At 42.3% G+C, this 18,168-nt stretch overlaps 1 protein-coding gene across 2 annotated transcripts in view; it reads left to right on the top strand.

Annotated features, from left to right (window-relative positions):
• TMTC1 (transmembrane O-mannosyltransferase targeting cadherins 1) overlaps window positions 1-18,168 on the top strand; it is a 146,447-nt gene that overhangs the window by 47,313 nt on the left and 80,966 nt on the right. For both annotated transcript variants that reach the window (XM_054069015.1, XM_054069008.1), the window contains exons 6-7: window positions 7,284-7,365; window positions 8,262-8,365. In XM_054069015.1, the coding sequence (XP_053924990.1) occupies window positions 7,284-7,365; window positions 8,262-8,365 (186 nt within the window). The remainder of the gene's footprint in view (window positions 1-7,283; window positions 7,366-8,261; window positions 8,366-18,168) is intronic.

Raw genomic sequence — 18,168 nt, 5'->3', positions numbered from 1 at the left:
CGCTCCCTGCTTGTGCGTAATGGGTCTGCCAGTAGCCCCTTTACCAAGCCTGGCTCTGCAGAGCAAGTGTGGCCCACGAACACTGTGCTGTGTTTTGGGGAAGGCTATATTTGAGAGCTGCCAGCTCTTTTCTGTGCAAAGGCACAAAGGCAGCAGTCAGTCTTTAGGAGTCCTGGCTGTCCTCTGTGGTTTTGAGTCCATCTGCTCGTGCTAGATTGTTTCATCGAAAGCACAGCTGCTTTTTTAAGTCGAGGCGTGCTGGGGAAGGCAGGCTTTTTCGTGCCTCTGATGCTGCAGTCCAGCTCCTAAGTGCTCACTGGGGACAGAAGTGGATGGAGCTCCAGTGGCAGCAGATTTCTTGGATACTGCCACTGGATCTTTGACAGCAAAAGAGGTCTGAATGTCTTCATGTATCTCTGTTTTTCTCTCCTTCCTGTCTTCTCTCTATTTCTGTCATTCCTCTTTGTGCCTACCTTCCTTTCATTTTCCTTTATTCCCCGTTTTCCTTGTAACACATGCTTACATGGCCTCTACTTCAGATACAAATTTTCAGCCCTCCGTAGTCCAAGCAAACGGTCTCCTCCGAGCTAGATATAGGCATTGCAGGAAGGAGAGTCTCCTATCTCAGTGGCTTTGCAGGAGCAACGCAAGGAGAGTCTCATGCTGTTCCTGCAGGCTCCTGCTATGTGGTGTTTGGTTGGCATAGAGACCCTGGGGAATTGATACAAACCTCTAGTGAGCATAGCAAATGGAAATCCTTTTTTCTCCCAGTGGCTTGTCGTGTGCCCAGAAGCAGAGTGAGCAACAACAGGAGCCTCTCTGCCATCCCTCTGCTAAATGTCACATGCCTGCTCCAAAGTATGGAACCACTAAAGTTTTCTCAATAAAGTAGTTGCATGACCTTGTTGATATAGGCAAATCTCTCTAATTGCTTTTTCAGGAGCAGCCTGTCTGTTTTACCTGATGCTTTCAAGGAAGAAAACAAGCTTAGCTTGACACAAGCTCCTGGAAGGGAAAACTTTCAGCCTCAATGAATGAAGCTAGTCAAAAGAACAAGCAGCTGAAAACAGGGGTTTGTAGTTGAGTGTGTGGAGCAGCCAAAGCTGATTATGATGCAGTTGCTTGAAATGCCTCTATACTGGCCCTTAACTGGGCTAGGACAGGGAATAATAAACCTAAGGGTGGATTTCAACGCCTCAGGTGTGTGTGATGGAAAGGAAATAAAATAGCTGATATCGATGGAAGCTTTAAATTGCAGGCACTGTGGTTTGGTTTCCTGAGATTTGGCAGAAGGTGACTGTGCTTTGATGAGATCTTATTTTTCCCGTTAGCCCAGCTCCACCTTGTCTCCTCGTTGCGTCGGTGGAATGTCTGGTATGAAGGGAAGCCCTTTTTCATCTTCTTGGTCACATCTTTGATCTGTTAAGTGCATTCTCCTACTTTCCTTTTTTCTCTTTCTGTTCCTGATCTCTTACTGTGCCTCTCTCTCTTCCTTTCCCGGCATCTCCCGGTGTTCTTCCTCCGCTTTCATCCCACACAGAATGAAGTATATATTGCCTAAAAGAATATGGAAAAACCACAAGTGGGATTGCCTTCTCTACTGTGTATGGCAATGCAGCTATGCCTTGCTTTGCTTTTCCTGAAAATCTAATAAACAACAAGAACCCCAAATTTGTGATATCATCTGAAGATATACATGAAGAATATGTGCCATTATCAGCACAAATGAGTTAAAACAGCTGTGACTTCCATAAAAATCTCTCTATGGCCCCCTAAGGAGTCTGTAGAACTGCTTCTGTTTGTGTGTGTTTATGTATCTGGGTCTGTGTGGGTAGTGATGGCTGGGTTGAGGGATCTCTGGGGAGATAAGGAGCAAGAATGGCACACATCTGCTGCAGGGAATGTCAAGACTACTCATAAACAGGAAAGGAGGGCTTGTCTTTCTTTCTACTTTGCAAAACCATAGCTATGACTTATATTTTATTTACCTGCATTGACAGGTATTTTAAAAAAGTTAAAAAAACAGGTGTGTCTGGAATATATTGGCTTTTCTTTTTTATTTTTTATTTTTTTTTACCCCACAATGTGTTTTTCACGCATTTTTTTGCTGAGATACCACGTGTACTTGGCTTTTGATGGTTGTCCGTGAGGAGGAATATAGGCTGAGCTAGGCTGAAACGATACTTCTCTGATATAAGATGTAGCTGGCTGCACAGATTATAAGGAAGTCATCTTTAAGTAGAAAAGGTAGGGGTAGTCTCTACAGACTAAATACAGTTCCTGTAAAAATTCTGCATTTTCGGAAGAGGAGTATATCAAACTGGTGTGGAGTTAGATGTGCATCTACCAATGACCTAAAGCTTTAACATTCACTTGACAGCCCCTTCTAAGTTTAAAAATGTCTTAATTAGAGGTGTCTGACTCTTATCAATAATTACGAATAAGTTAACAGCCTTGCTTTTTTTACTCGTCTGTCTAATGCGTTCCTGTAGTAGTAGAGTTTTGAAAGTGGTCAGTTCAGAACACTGGTGTTTGCTGGGATTTGGATCTGTTTCCTGAGAAGAATGTAAATGGGAGCAATGCTCTTCTAACAGCAGAGAGACATGGCCAAAACAAGCTCTCAAAATACACAGTACAACAAGCTCTGGAACTTATCTTGGTCTTGTAGGTGTCCCTGATGGGGAGCATCCATCATACATCTTAATTGTTTGTTCACTTCACTTGAAAAAGCCTGCAAAGAGAAAACAAGAGTGAGTTTCTGTTTTATACTAAAGCTGACTCAGCTGCAAAGTGGGATAAATATATTGCCAATACCAGTTTGTGGTGGCTTACACAGCCGTATCCATGAACAGCAACTGTGGAGCTGCCTGGCTCCTTTCTGTAAACTCTAGATGCCTCCACTGGTACAGGCAAATTAAAAAAGCTGCCTGCTTCTTAGAGAAGTTTGTTTTGATTAACAGAGTCCATCTGGTACCGGCAAAGTTTACATTCCTGTAAACTGCACGGTATTGAGTTTTACTAGGCCACCTACCCTGCTGTCTTCAATTATAGAATGTCCGAGTGCCCTGATGATGTAATTGATTTCAGGATGAGCTGTGCTTTTCAGGAAGCTGGAGCTGCCAAATATCTGTCTTGGCCTTTGCTCGAACTGTGTGAGAGAAGTCCCTGCATTATTAAGCATTTCTTGGATTTATTGTTTGTTGTGATTCTGGTTGCTTTGGGGAGTATTCCTGAAAGGCTTTTAAAGGATAGCAAGTAGGCAATTACATGCTGGTTTGCTTTGTGGGAAAGCTGGCACAAAGCAGGGTGGAACCTCTGTCCTAACGGGCTCTTTTCACACTTGTTTAGCAAGCCTGGTAATCTAGATTTCCTCTTCTGGTTTTATAATTTCATTATGAAAATCCGGGAGACCCACGCCTTGAAATGGTCGCCTACTCTGGAGGTAGTGTTTTGCTTAGTGAAGCTACTGTCAATACAGTTTTCCTACATACATCTCGTGCTTGCTCTCATGTGAGAATGAATGTGTGTGTGTGTTTTGGCACTGGTAGCTACATTAGGCTGGTTGAGGTGGAACAGGAGATAGGGAGTGGTTCCCATGAACAGTGGGACATTTGGCAGCCTGGTATGGTTGGCAAATGCAGGGAAATCTGACCTGTAAATGACTTTATACAAGGCAGCTTTTTAAAACAGGTATAAAGCTGTTCAGCTGTTGTAATAGTAATTTCTTTGATTGTCCTAGCTAAAAACAAAATAGCGAGCTTTGGCTGATCTTAAAGTTGTCTGAGTGAAGTGACACATAACTTAAGATGTTATTGCAAGCTGTAATTCTATACGTAAAACGCTATTGCATTTTACGTGCTGTATGTCACTGACATTTAGCAAACTTCTCATCAAGGTCCCATTTGCAGACAATTTTATTTTAATACATAAACTGTGTATTGTTCTTTGCCTGCAGCAGACGTGAGATGTTTTGTGAGTTACCTTCCCTGAAACAAGTAAGTAGTAGCCTCAATAAGGTGCTCTGGAAGGCCATATGGTTCTTGTAAAGCTTGAGTGCATTGAGTATAGCCCATGTGTTTATGTCACTCCCAGAGGTTATCTGTTAGGTGGACAGCTGGGGTACCAGTCAATGAACTGTATTATTCTTCAGGGTTTCCGTACAGACTTCAGAACATTGGCTTCTCAAAGTGGAAAAGTTTTGCTTCTTAATTGAACTATTGCAGAAAGAGCCATTTCTTAACCAGTGCTGCAAAGCTGCAAAAGGATTGGAGGAAGGATCAGAAAGTTCAGGGCCTTCTGAACTCTCTTGCATTACCTGTTCCAAGTTACCCATTGTTTTCATTCTGGCTCATTGCTTGCTGCCCATCTGCTCTTCAGCACAGAGTGGTGATTTGCAGTTGGTGTCAATGCAGATTCCTTTTTATCTGGAGATGTTATTGCTCCACAACATACACTATGAGGGGCCTTTCAGGATTTTCTGAAGTGTTTTGAAAAGGCCTGCTGTGCAATGGCCAGAGCTACCCTGGAATTTGGTTGAGCACTTCAAATTAACGTTGGCTTGCAGATAAAGTCATTCTTTGAACCTGTGTTTGATAGCTTGCACGGTGTTATGTTTGCTTCGAGGAAGGTGCAAGATGTGGACAGCGTTTTAGTTACTTATAGACAGACAAAAAAAGTCAAAATCAAGGTGTTTAAAGACTAAGCCTTCCTGCACTGTACTGCCAAGGATGAAAGAGCAGCTACTACCTTCCATTTGCATTCATTTTCTGGCTTTAATTTTCTCCTCAGGTCAGACTTAAGAGGGAATGGAGGGATTGTAATGATGAGGGTTCCTCTATGATAGTCTCCAGACGTAAGTCAGTGTTTGCAAGGCCCTGAAGCACAGATGCTCTTTTGAGCTTCAGCAGCCTAAAATATACTTTATCCTTCTCTCTGAAGGGCTGCCTTCACAAACAGCATGTTGTCCCTACCAGTTGTTCCAGCTGCAATACCTTTGATGCAACTTGATCTGTTAAAAGCCAGATCCCCACTGAGCATGGCAAAGCAGCAGGGGCTGCATGTCCCCACCTCACCTCAGATGCTGCCCACAGTGTTGTAGCTGGCCTGACGATGGGTGTCCATTCCAGAAGGTGGTAAACGCATGTCCCAGATATAACAGCCACCTCACAAGTCTTAGGTCACTGGTACGAAGTCATGCAGTTCCTCAAGGATGAAATCAGCAGACTTCTTTACACCAATAAAAATGTCCCTCTGTCTCTAATCAAAGTCTTGGAGGAAAAGCTGAACTGTTTCAGCTGATCTCTTCCCAGAATAATTCTACCTAAAGCAAATATTTGTAACGGAGTACTTCTGTGCAGAATGTTGCAGTTAGTTAAAACTACAGGCGACTGAAAGCAAGTTCTTGAAGAGAGTCAGGCAGTGTGATTAATGGAGTGCTCTCTTCCCTCCACCCAGGAAGATATAAACAAAATGCAACCCAACACTTCTGTTCCTGCTACAAATTGTAGGGGGTTGAGTTTCATAAAAGGTTTCAGTAAAGAACAAAGGACCAGGGTTTGATCCAAATGACATTAAAGTCACCAAGAGTCTTTCCCTTTGGCTCTGGTGGGCTTTGGAGCAGGGCCATGGTGATTACTCGAAGGCCAACTTGACCTTTCATGGAGAAAGAAAGCTGAAGGCTTAGTTTCATCTCACTTGTACTTGCTGGAGCCTAATTAAAATCAGTGGGAGCTCAAAAAACTTTGCAGAGTACAGCCCTTGAAGACTAGCCTGACATTTAAGTCAGATTCATTGCTTAAATGTCAACATTTGTAAATAAGTAGACACCAAAGACTGAAAGTCATCTGGCTTGCTTACAATATATGGTTTTCTAAATTTTAGGCATGACACTCAAGGAAGGTTTTCTGAAGAGCAGTGTATTTGTAGAGAGCATTCATATGTACTACTTTTTTCTTGTTAAATGCTGCCTCTGTTTCTTGCTCGCTTTGCCCCTAGTCCTTTTGTCTGCAGTGTAATCTTTTCTCCATCTTGCTGTGGTGACCAAGCTTGCAAACTTTCTACTGTAGGAAAATTTGAACAAAAAGCCAGATACTAAAGACTCTTGGCAGTATTAGAAAGTGGTGCAATCTTGTTTTTTCGAAGACTTGAAATGTAAAGGCAATCAGATGATGGTCTGCCTTGAGGAATTTGGAGAGGAAATATGAGGTATTTTATATTCTAGATGTTCATCAGAGAAATGTATGATCCCTTCATGCTTGGAAAGCTAACTTGCATGCAGGTGTTGTGATTCATACTGCAATTTTTGTAAATCATTTAAACAGAGTATCCCAATACTGATTGTATGTTACATAGAGGAACCTGCAAGTGTTTTTCATTGTGGATTTATTTTGTTTACTTGATATTTATAACTTCTTAAAGTTATTTGTCATTTTTTCAATAGTTTTCTAGCTCCTCTATGCTTAAAATATTCCTGTCATCCCTTTCTTTTTGTTTCTCATCAGTTTATTGCAATGATGAAGGCTCAGTAAGATCCAATAGAAATGGAATTATCATTGAATTAATGTCATTGGTATGGCACCATTTGTTACATTAAGAAAGCTCCTTAGAATTTGGCAAGTGCTTCTTCCCTCTATTAAAGTAAATGTGTAGTTTTGGCTCCAGATACAATTTAATTTTACTTATTGAGAAACAGGAAGGTTTTTATGAACATTCCTACAACAATAAGCCACCTGTCTGTTTGCCTCTGTGCAGTTAATTATCATAACACCTTGTCAGCAGACTTGTAATGAAGCTTAAGTGTGCAGAATAGACTTAAAAAAAAAATGCTTAAAATACATTCAGTTCTGCTAAACAGTTATTTCCATCTCTAGAGGCTGAGCAGAGAGCTGGGAACAAGGAGTTTTTGCATTATAATCATGGCCTAAAATTGAATTGCTCTCTTTGGGTGACCTTTTAAAAATGTATCTTGGTGTAGTCTTCTGGGATTCTGAAGAAAGCAATCTTAGTGACACACATGTAGGGGTTTTCTGAGGATAAAGGTGTTAATTGGCAATTTAAAACCAAACCAGATTTTGGTGGGGAAACTGCAATGTGTGTTATTATTTGAAGTGGTCCAGTCTCTTACTTCAGTCATGCAGAAGGGGCTTTGAAGGGGAAGAGTGATGTCATTATTACTGCATGTTATTTTAGGGTGGTTAAAATAAGGTACAGCTTTTTTTTCCAGTTTGAAAAAGTAGTTACTGTTTCAAAGTATTTCAACAAGTATTTATTTCCTTATATTTCAGCTACCTGACTGCAAATAACAACCAGAATTTCTTGTATACTGCAAGGCCTTTTTTGAAGAGAGCTGCTTTGGTGATAGGCTATGTAAGTACAAATGGACTTGACCATGTGTTTCTGTGTTTATGACGAGAAAGAACATTGTGTGGTAATATCCCAAAAGACTTCGAAAGATTAGATGCCAGATCTTAACAGAAAGATAGTCTTGAAAAAGAGTCTAGAAAACATGCTGTGGGAAGACACAAGAATATCGCTGTGTTTTCAGTTCAAATTTTCTTTTAATTTACAGTGGTTACCTTAAAACTGTGTGATCATCTGCAAGTATTTCCTGCCCTAATACAGGGGCACTCTATGGTGCTGGGCTGACTTTTCAGTGGCATGCTGTTAGTTTCAATGCAGGGCTCCGTAAGAGCCACAAGAAAATATCTACCTACAAATACCTGCTGCTTGGCGTGCTCCAAGCAGGACTTGACAAGTTGCTGGGGAGAAAACAAGCACCTCCACAGGAGTGTGCTGGGTGTGCAACTCCCTGTGCTGCTCTAGGAGCTGGATCCACTTGGATATCCTGCAGTGACAAGTGTTTCCCAGAAATGTAGAGGAGTGCCAGCCTGCAGAAGTCTGTCCAGAGATTAGGATTACACAGCATGAGAAAAGCCAATGAAGTTTATCCTTAGACCTATGCCAGCATGAGTGAATGATAATAGCTTTTAAGATATCAGTCCTGTCTTTCCCACTGTGTTTAAGCAGAGGTCAGGAGCAAAACCTTGCAGTCTGAGCCACAGCAGGGTAATAGATTTGTCCTTCAAAATGCTGCCTTTGTCATGGGTAACAGATATGCTGGTTGCTGTTAGTAATGTGCACTGAAAAAGGGGTACAGTTCTAGCAAAAAGCAGAGCACAGAGAGCTGTCACAACAAAACATGTGCTGGAAGCCTTAGTTTTTCTTAGTAGCACGTTGCTGACTGAGATGTTCTTCTTTTTAAGGTGATTCTCGTGTTGTATTTCCGCCTCTGGATAATGGGAGGATCCATGCCGATGTTTTCAGAGCAGGACAATCCAGCTTCATTCTCGCCGTATTTACTAACGAGGTGCAATGCCACTAATCAAACAGAAGTTTTAAAAAATGTAGTCTTGATGGGTTTTTTTCTCTGCACTAAAATGTTTTACAGATGGCAAATGAGAAGACTCGGTTTGTTGTCTTAACTTAATTACTTCTCCTGATTGCTCTGTCTAGAATAGAAAGCAAACAGCTTTATTTGAACCCCAAAGCACGCTGCAGATCCTGCAGAGTTATATTGCAGATGCCACCTTACTGAAAAATGTGAGCTTTAATTTATGCAAAGCGTGAAGAATGTAGTTTAATGGCATGAGCACAGGACCAGAAAGCCCAGTGACTGAAGCTTAATCCTAAACTCTGAAACTGGCTGCTCTTGCAATATCGGATGCAAGCGTTGAGTTTCAGCTTCAGCTGAAGTTTGTATAAAAAGAATTGGTGGAATATCAGTGAAGGTTGAAGGCAGGACTTAGGGGCAGAGAGTACTGCAGAGATATGGCTAAGCGTAGGATGGGCTGCCACGGATTAATTAAAAACGATGAACCTGAAATTTGTTTTAGCAGATTTTTGTATTTTATCTCTATTTTTTTCAAAGATACATAAATGCTTAGATTTGGTAAAAATGGTTGGTTTGGGTTTTTTTTCCTTGTCTGGGACCTAATGTGTTGTTATCAGGGTAGGCTGATACCACATCCCTCTGGCTCTTCTGGGCCAGACCAGCAAGGCAGTGGCAGCTGTGACTCAGCTCTTCCCTCCAGAACTACACAGACCAGTGCTCTGAGAATGTGGTAGGAAGTTGATTTCCTCTTAAGATAGCGTCATGTGCATAACTGTTTGCTCTGATTAGCTACTGAACTGGGGAAAGACGCTTTGGAGGCTTCTGGAGGAATTGCCTCGTGTCTCGAATGAAAATGGGAACAGTCCTTCTCTGTGTCACTTTCTGGCCTTGCTGGCTCCTCGTTCCAATAGTGGAATTGCAGCTTAGACACAGGTTAAGATCAAGCAATCCTTTTTCAACATCTGCTGCAGAATCGGGCTGAATCTCATTTGGGAGACCTTTATGATAATGTGACAACAGTTCCTATTACCATCAAGGCAAAACGTGCTTCCAGAATTGTCTGATTTGGAAAGCTCTGATCTGTTCGCAGCATTTCTGGCAGAGTCATTAATACCAGACACTGTGCGAAACAGCGTGAAGGATTTGCTGCTGTCCCTTTTTGATATGTTTATACTGAGATGGGGTCATCAGGTCATAAACGATCCTGGCCTGATTCCAATTATGTATTCTGTGCTGCAAATGTCTTTTGTGTGTTTGTCTGTCTACATCTTGTAATGACAGGGGAAGGCTTTTTAAACTCAAAAGCTAAGTCATTCTTGGGGTATGAAACTGACTATTTTTACCACTGGCACTGTGGATTTCATTAACAGCCTTATGAAAGACAAGTGAGAGTGCTGCTGGCTGAGATCCTCCTTGGCCCCTGCAGCAGCCCTGGCTTCACCTGCAGTTCAGCAACATCTACCTGCTCCAAGCCTGATTAAGGAAACCTTTGACAGTGAAAAACGATATTACTGTTCTGGAGGGGTTCTAAAACCCTGTAGTTATCCCAGCTCTGCCACTTCTGCTGAGCTTGATCTTAATCTTCACTTTACCAAGAAGCCTATATCTTTCGTCCAGAAAACTCATCCCTTTGGCAAGCCTGGATGCTAGCCATTACATGGCTTTTTAACATGTAGAGTTAAATTTAGCTGGTTGGTTCTTTCCCTGCTGATCTAGCACCAACCTCCCATGACTGATGCTCTGACACAGGTACTGACAACAGAAGGTTTGTTGCTGAATCCTGGTCAGGGTGCAGTCAGGAAACAGGACTGGAGGCAAGGCTGCGATGCTGGCCCAAAGTCCCTCCAGGAGGAAGGGCGGGAGACAGGAGTAAGGACAAGTGAGAACATGTGTCTTTGAGGGTCTGTCCAGGAAAAAAGGTCTGTACAGCACAGGTCCAAGATCCATCCAGGAGACAGGGCTGAGCTGAAACAGGGCTCCTAGAACAATGGGCATCAACTGTGGGACCAGGTGAGGCTCATCAGGGCCCTGACAGTGTGTTGCTGCAGTTCAGTACCTGCCACTTTCCCTGCCCTGAATTTTGTTGCTGACCTTCTGTAACAGTCCCTGTCCTTACTCTCTGGGCACTGTATGATCTAGAAAGAAGCTGGGTCCTGAGCTTCTGTTGACCTTAACCCTAGTGTCTTAGAATTAGCCTTCATCTTTGATATACCTGCAGAATATGTCTATAAATTCTTCTCTGCAGTTCTTGTTTTACTGAACTCAAACCTTAAGCCGACCACTGCCTTGATCTTGCAACCAAACAACGTGAAAGAGGCCAAACCGCAGCTACCCTGATCCCATGCACCACCCTAAGCCTGCAGGATCCACCTGCCAGTGCATTAAGCTTGCTCAGCAACACCTTCTTTCCTGAATCCAGACCCTAACCCTTCACTTCAAAATAGTCAGTGACCCAGTGACTGCCTCAGAGCTAACTGTAGGCTCAGTTGTGCTGTGGGCAGTAGTCTTCGTGTTAGACCTGTAGGGTCTAACCACCCACAAACAAGAAATCAGAAAGCTGTTTCTTATTGCTCTATCTTTCCAGTCTCGTGAAGCTGTGGAAAGACCAGTCAGTGTGGATAATTCTTAGGGTAAGTTTGTGGATAGCTGGTGTGACAAACTTTTGCTGAATGGGTGAGTGGTCAATCCTGCAAGGCAGACGCCCAGTAATTGTGTCTGAACTGACAGCCCGTGATGATGATGCACGCACTGGCCACAGCCCTTATGTTGGCAACAAGCCTTTTGCTTCCTCACCTCTTCTTTCAGACTTGAACTATAGCTCTCACCTAAGACTTTATCTTACCATGGTTGGAGCTGAAGTTATCACTGCAGAACTGACATTGCGCCAGTGTGGAGGTCTGGGATAGCAGATGGAGCCAGAAGGTTGAGTGGCATTGGCTTGTTTTCCAGGAAAATCTATGTGTTTGGCCAGCAGGAAGACTAGGCTGAGGTGCAGGGCTGGCATTCAGCTTAGGTGCAAGGAAGAGGGAGACTGAAGAGATAAGATTGTTTTTAAAGCCTGCTATTTCCACAGAGAGGAAATAAGTGGTGTTAGCTGAGTAAATTGCTTGAGCATAGATTTGGAGGTGATAAAACTTGCCAGCCTTGGTATTAGAGGTGACATTAAGTCAGGGTCTTGTGCATCAAGGCTTGAGGATATTCAACAATCAAGTATGTGCTGGTGTGTGCGGTTGCTTGCCCGACTGGTGGGTGTCCAGTCGCACAGGAGAGTTTGTGGTTACAGTGCAGCCTGGGAGAAGCTGTTAAGCAGTGTGTGTTTCTCACCTGTGGATACCTACAGGAACAGCGTACAAAGAATTGGTGTGAGAACCTTTTAATGATGTTTTGAAGGCAGTAATTAGGTCACAATACTGAATTTAAAGCTAGGATATTATTTGCAGTTTGGGTTGAGTTGGAAGAGGCCAGTGTCATATCAAGACCAGAAGGGGGAAGCCCCATGAAAATAGAAGAAAGGTCAGGATTGGGTGGTCATCTTGAGGTTTTTACTAGTGCCTTAACTATGTCTGAAGCAAGGATGAGTGCTCAAGTCATGGGCAAGTTGTTTTGTAACTCTCTGAAGATTACACAGGGCACAAATTCTATTTGCAAGCAGTGATGTTAATTTGCACTGAGCTGGAAGTGTGGCTATTGTGTGTATCTCGCCAGGGTAAATGTTACATTTTTTAATAGAGTTGAAAGTTACTGTAAGACTTGGCCAACTCTGTGGGACTAGGAGGAAGGCTGAGGATGACAAGTGGAATAAAAAATAAAAATAGTGGTTTGGAAATAAGTAGCAGTCTTTATGAAGTGCATAAAGTTAGCTCTGGAGTTGAGATCTTGGCTGACGTAAGGTGAACCTAAAGGAATGTTGTTAACTCTTGCAAGGTTACTGTGTCAGCTGGTGAGCTGCACAGGTGCAGTTTATCCAGTGGCTGGCAAGGGTTACTGGAGTATGACTAACAATAGGGTTAAGTGTAAAGGTTTAAGTAAACGTTATGGTAGGAGGTCAGATTTTGTCAGCCCTTACGATGCTGACAGTGTAAATTAGGTGACGGACAATGTGAGAGAGGTCTGTGCACCCATGATTGCATGGAGGAGGGGTGCATGTAGATGTTAAGGTGTATCCAACAAATATAAGAAGAGATAAGTTCAAAACAAGCCAAGGAGGTGGCTTGCAACAGGTATTGAGCTGGGTAGCCCCTTGCTGCAAGATGCTATGAGTGTGCTGAAAGTTTATGCAAGCTCATAGAGAGATTTGCCAAGTTAAAAAAAGAAATCCAGGCTACTAAATATGTAGAAACTAGATCCAATTCAGGGACATCATACTAGCTAGAAACTGGAAAAAAAAGTATCGTGTTGTTAGCCTGTTCTTATATGCTTTACTTGGCATTAATATTTGGTAACTGCCGGAGAGTGTCTGGACAGACATTGGGTGTGGCCCAGTTTGCCTTTAGAACATGACTATGTTCTGTGTAAACCGATCTCCAATCTCAGACAACACAAATATATACACTTAAGTCGACAGAGAATTGATTTATTTAACCACCAGAAGATGAAACATGCTGAAATAATGACGTTTTCTCAGTCTTTAAAAAAATATACTTATCTATTCAGTATGTTCAGTAAATTACTATCCTTAAAATTACAAGTGAATGGGGATGCAAACAAATGCTTTGGAAGTCAGAATATGGAAGCTGCAGTCCCTGCAAGGTACTGGGTTTTCCAATATTCCCAAATACCTCCAGTGAGGTAAATGAAAGCCATAATTTTGTATCCTTCAGTGTGTTGCTTGGCAAGGTTTATCTGAGACGATGAACTCTGTTCATCACTCCCTTCTCAGAGGAGGAAGAAATGAAGATGTTGGGAATCCTGCTATCTGTAAGCACTGCCATGAGAGCCTGCCCAGGTAGGCTATTGTACGCTGCTATAGAAAGGATGTACCTTTTTCAGTGGTACTAGTGACCTACCTTAAAAACCCACAAGTTTCCAGTCATTGTGACTTGCCATCCTGAATTCTGCTATGGGTAAGCTGTTGCAATAGAAAAAACAATCCCAAACATCTGTTACAACATTCTTGCTTGCATTAGATGAAAGCTGAAAGAGAATGCAATTAGAAAGGTTTCGAGAGCTACCCAGCTTTAAGTAAACAATGTACTGTACTGCAGCTCGAGTGTTAGCAGGGTGTTGAGTGGTGTGCTGTCATGCTTCAGACATTTTGCACAATGCTTCTTTATTCTGCCATTCTTGAGGGGAAAGAAGTAGGAGGCCTCTCAATAAACAGATTGTGTTACTAACACTGTAGTAAGACAACGGAAAAGTCCATTGTACAGCATGTCTCAAGGTGTTTGAAACAGATTAAATCCTACCAGTAATTTCAAATGTAGAAAATGTTTTTTAAGACTATATCTAAAGGAGTCGAGTTACGTTAATTTCTGCTGGTATTTGTCTTGTGACATCCCTTGGATGATCGCTGGTGAAGCAGGCTTATTTGTGTTGTTGCATTAAATAGCTGATGCATTTATACTAAGACTGTCTTGAAATAACATTGTCTTATGGTTGAACCGCTTTCTCTTTAAGCTGGCTTTCTGTATTTCTTTGCTGTTTCAACCATGTAAATGAGAATTCAGTGCTGCAGAAAGCTGAAGAAATGCTTATACATAAAAAATGGCACATTCTCCTTTTCCTAGAGATTTCCGACTGTTTTCAGAGTAATGCATTTAATCATTGCAGTTGTAACTTCAAAGGGATTGAACTACCAAGAGGCAAACAGCAGACCTGTGCTGGAGAAGTGGGTCCTTGTTCCAGCCAGTTCTGCCAAGGCCATAGAAGTCAATTGCAACAACTACTCTGATATGGGATTTTCACTGACCTTAGGCTAGGAACTGGCATTAAAATGGACCGCTGTGATGTATCGGTTCTAAATTAGCCAGGCTTGCTCGTGCTTCTTGAGTGGAAAAGTTCTGCCTGTTTTTTTCCGGGCTTTTGATCACGTACCCAAAGGTGCTTAACTTCAGCCTACAAATAATGTCTGCAGGTATCCAGCATTCAAGGCTCACTTATAAATCAGAGGAGGAACAGTGTCGTTAAGAATTGTGGTCGTACCCACCTAAGAGCCAGCCAGTCCCTCCATACACTAAGTGTAAAATGTGTTCTTTATTCCAAATGGCCTGGGGGTTGGGGAGAAGCCTATCTGGAAGATGATGCTACAAAGCAAAGACCATCCTTCAGTCACAGGTTCCTGTGAGAACCTGCTTTCCCAGAGCCATGTGAAAGATTTCAATCTCTCTCGGTTAACTTTTCTTGGTTTAATGAACAAATCCATGCAGATAGTGCTGGTCTGGAGATCAGCTTGATAGGCATTTTTCATAGGTCATGGTGCTTGCTGCAAACACTGGTTACACAGCGAGTTTTTCTGTCTAAAGCCTGCATAAGGAGTGGAGATGGTGCAGCCAAAGCAGAGACCATTGAATCCTATGGGCAGTCCATTTTGCTTTTAAAAATACTTCCACGCAGGATGGCTAGATCATGCCCATGATCTGAGGCAAAGCAGCATGCCTAGGACGTCCCTTTGGCTTCTGCTGGTGTGGGGTAGGTAACACTCTAGGGTACAACAGACTGTTTCCAGAAATGTTATCACAGCGGATTTCTGAGCTCTGGTTTTAATTTCCTGAGGATCAGCCACCAGTATCTCAGCAGCTGTCTAGAGGGCCCTCCATCCCCTGCCGCCTCAGTGAGCCTCTTCTAAAGCAATCACCCACCGGTGGCTGGCAGGGTTCGGCTGGATGACTTCTGGAGCGTGCTGCTGTTGCTGGCCAGCTGGAGATCATTTTTGATCATAGGGCATGATCTCACCCAGAGCACACGGGAAGTTGCTGAGGGAAAACAGTGTAAGATCAATCCCAGGTTTTCCAGCATTGAGACTCTGACAGCAGGCTCAGGTTTCACTGGAAATTCACAGGCTCTCTGAAAGTCTTTACTTTTGAAGAATTTGATATTTTTCAGATTCTAAGCCACAGAGCTGAAACGACTGAAAGCTCACCATTCACCAGATCAAAGCTCTTCAGGCTGTAAAGGTATAGAGGACAACATAGTCTGACTTTCCCCCGTGCCCCTGGTGCACACAAACCCACCTTCCAGTCGGAGTTACCCTGCTATTCGTCAAGATGCAGCTGCCTGTTTATCCCTATCTTTGTCTTTCCTACTTCTGTCTTCTACTGGCTGACAGTTCTTTCCCCCTAGGTGTAAAACTTTTCATGAAAGGGAATACGCAGGCACTTTTTGCAGTTACAGTTATTTTCTATCTAGCTGATACTTGCTCTTGGATGTTAAATTGGAATTAGTCTGTATATTGCTTGTTTGCATAGTCTTACTTTACTATGACTGTCCTGGATAGAGAGAGTGATTTTTCTTCTAAGGCTATGAAAAGAAACTGTTTAGGCTGACAGTATACAGAGCAGGAAAATAAACTTATGTGGGAAGGTATGACTAGACTGACAGTTCCCCAGAGGAAGTGCAAATACATACAATTTTAAGACAATATCCTTAAATATCACCACCTGGTTATAATTGCAGGCACACGTGTTTTGGAGAACTTTATTGTGAAGCATCTCATCAAACACACTTGATTTTAGGGCTTTATAGAGGGTGAAGAGAGCCTCGAGCTGAAATCACTTCAGCTGTTAATGCAAGTGAGAAGCTCTTTTTCCCTAATAAAGCAACTATTCTCACCCTCGCATTGAACTGAAACCTCGCTGAGTCCTTGGGTGTGTGAAAGCTGTCTTCTCTGAAGACCTCACACAAGGTCGGTGCCTTCTGAAAGGGCGCTGCCTGTCTTCCAGCTTCTGTTTCAGATCCCTCCCCTTTTTTGCACACCCCCTTCTTTTCCCAAATACCTGTTAAGTGCACAGTTATCACCTGTCTCCTAGACAGGTCCATTTTTTTTTCCCAACCAGAAGAATATTTTGCCTTTGCCTTAGAATCTAGAGATTCTAAAATCTCTAGAACAGGAAAATCTTTCACTTGCAGGTCGAAACCCACTGGGTCTTTGAGGATAAAGTTGTTTGTCAGTAGTAGGATTGGTAGTCCCAGAGCTGGGTAGGTGGCTGGTTGCACCACTGCATGCACCTAGAAGGAATACGGTTGTTGGTCCCAGCTTTTCCATGCAGCTTCAGTGGGGCATGGTCTGAGTTTTGTGATCACTTGTGGAGCACAGTTTTAGAAAGAAATCTATAATCTCAATCCCTGGAAGCTGGGGAAAAAAAAAAAAAAAAAAGCTTAAATTGCTCCAAAGTCAGAAAGCAAATGAAACTCCTCATAAATTTCTATAAATCTTGTATTATTTTTTAGCTGGTCTCACAATCCCCATGTGCTCTGATTGATTGGGTGTGACAGAGCTGAAATTAGGGCTTTTCCAAGATCATTAGTCTCTGTTGTGGCAAAGGGTAACAGACAATCCCTCAAGTATTTTTCTGTCATATTGTTTATGACTTTAAGTAGCACCCTTTACTTTCATTGTTGCAGCAGAAGCAATCAGTTCAGAGAGTTGTTTTTCTGCAACAGGTTCTAGATATGAGTCATCCTATATTTATCTGAAACACAGCACACAACAGTACACTTAAATTAAAAAAAAATAAACCTAAAAGATTTAAAACTGTACAAACTAGATTGCCATGACAACTCCAGCTACCTACAGGAGGAGCTGTGTTTTCCTGAACATGGCAAAGATGCTGGGAAGTGAAAAGAAATGCTTGATACCTGCTGGAACTTGGATCTCTATGTTCAATTTGTAAATAAAAAAAATGACTCTGCTGTAGTGCAAATGCTGTTAATCAACCCTGGGGAAAATGGATTGACAATTAAGAGGCAGATTCTTCCATTCACCTCACCAGTAACACTCCATCTTGCCTGGGATTAATTGATGGAGAGGAAGATGTTACGGGCAGGGATTTTTCTCCCTTGGAATTCCGGCAGACATGAGCAGCAATACAGAGGAGATCATTAATTTAAAATGTCAACTAGTTAAAAGTCAACTAATTAAAAGAAAATACTTTTGTTGCTGTTTGCAGGTAGGCTGCTGAAATGTAATTAGCTCCTGCAGTGATTCTGTGAATCTTCTAAGTCTTTCAAAAATTTGCAAATTATTTCCTTGAGGTATCAGCTTTGGTGAGAGGGTTCTTCCAAAGTTTCTCCTGCATTTCGATTTGTCTCTTGCTAGGCTTATGATACGAGAGCCACATGGATGTAAAGCCAATATGGTGTGCTTCAGAGAGCCATAAGTAAAAAGTGGCAATGAATTGTCAGTAACGGTTATTAGCATCTTGTTATTATTCTGTTCCTAGTACCTAGAAGAGTGATACTTTGTAGTGCTTTGTTTTACACAGCTATCTGTTGCTGTTTGAGGACACCTTACCAATACTGAAAACACATCCAAACTTTTGCCTGGATCAGAGCTTACTCAAGGCTTTCTTGCAACTTACAAACGCGTCCTAAAATCAGGTAGTACCCTCCTGGATGTTGTTTCCATGCCTGTTGATGGCACATGCATGTTCAGTAAGGGTGTTCAGGCTGGACAATGGGAAATGTGGCCAGTAGGGTGTCTGGAAAGGTGACCATACATAGGTGGTAAAGACTGTCACAGGCTTTAAAATCGTTCACTGCTCTTGGCAGAGCATATTTAAGACATTAATTATTGCTGTAATGAAACAGAACAATTGTTTGTCTCTTCTGGAACCTGCCTCTGG

Source organism: Cuculus canorus, chromosome 1 (assembly GCF_017976375.1).
Source record: "Cuculus canorus isolate bCucCan1 chromosome 1, bCucCan1.pri, whole genome shotgun sequence".
In the NCBI taxonomy this organism is placed as follows: domain Eukaryota; kingdom Metazoa; phylum Chordata; class Aves; order Cuculiformes; family Cuculidae; genus Cuculus; species Cuculus canorus.
This window is presented reverse-complemented; position numbering and strand designations above follow the sequence as displayed.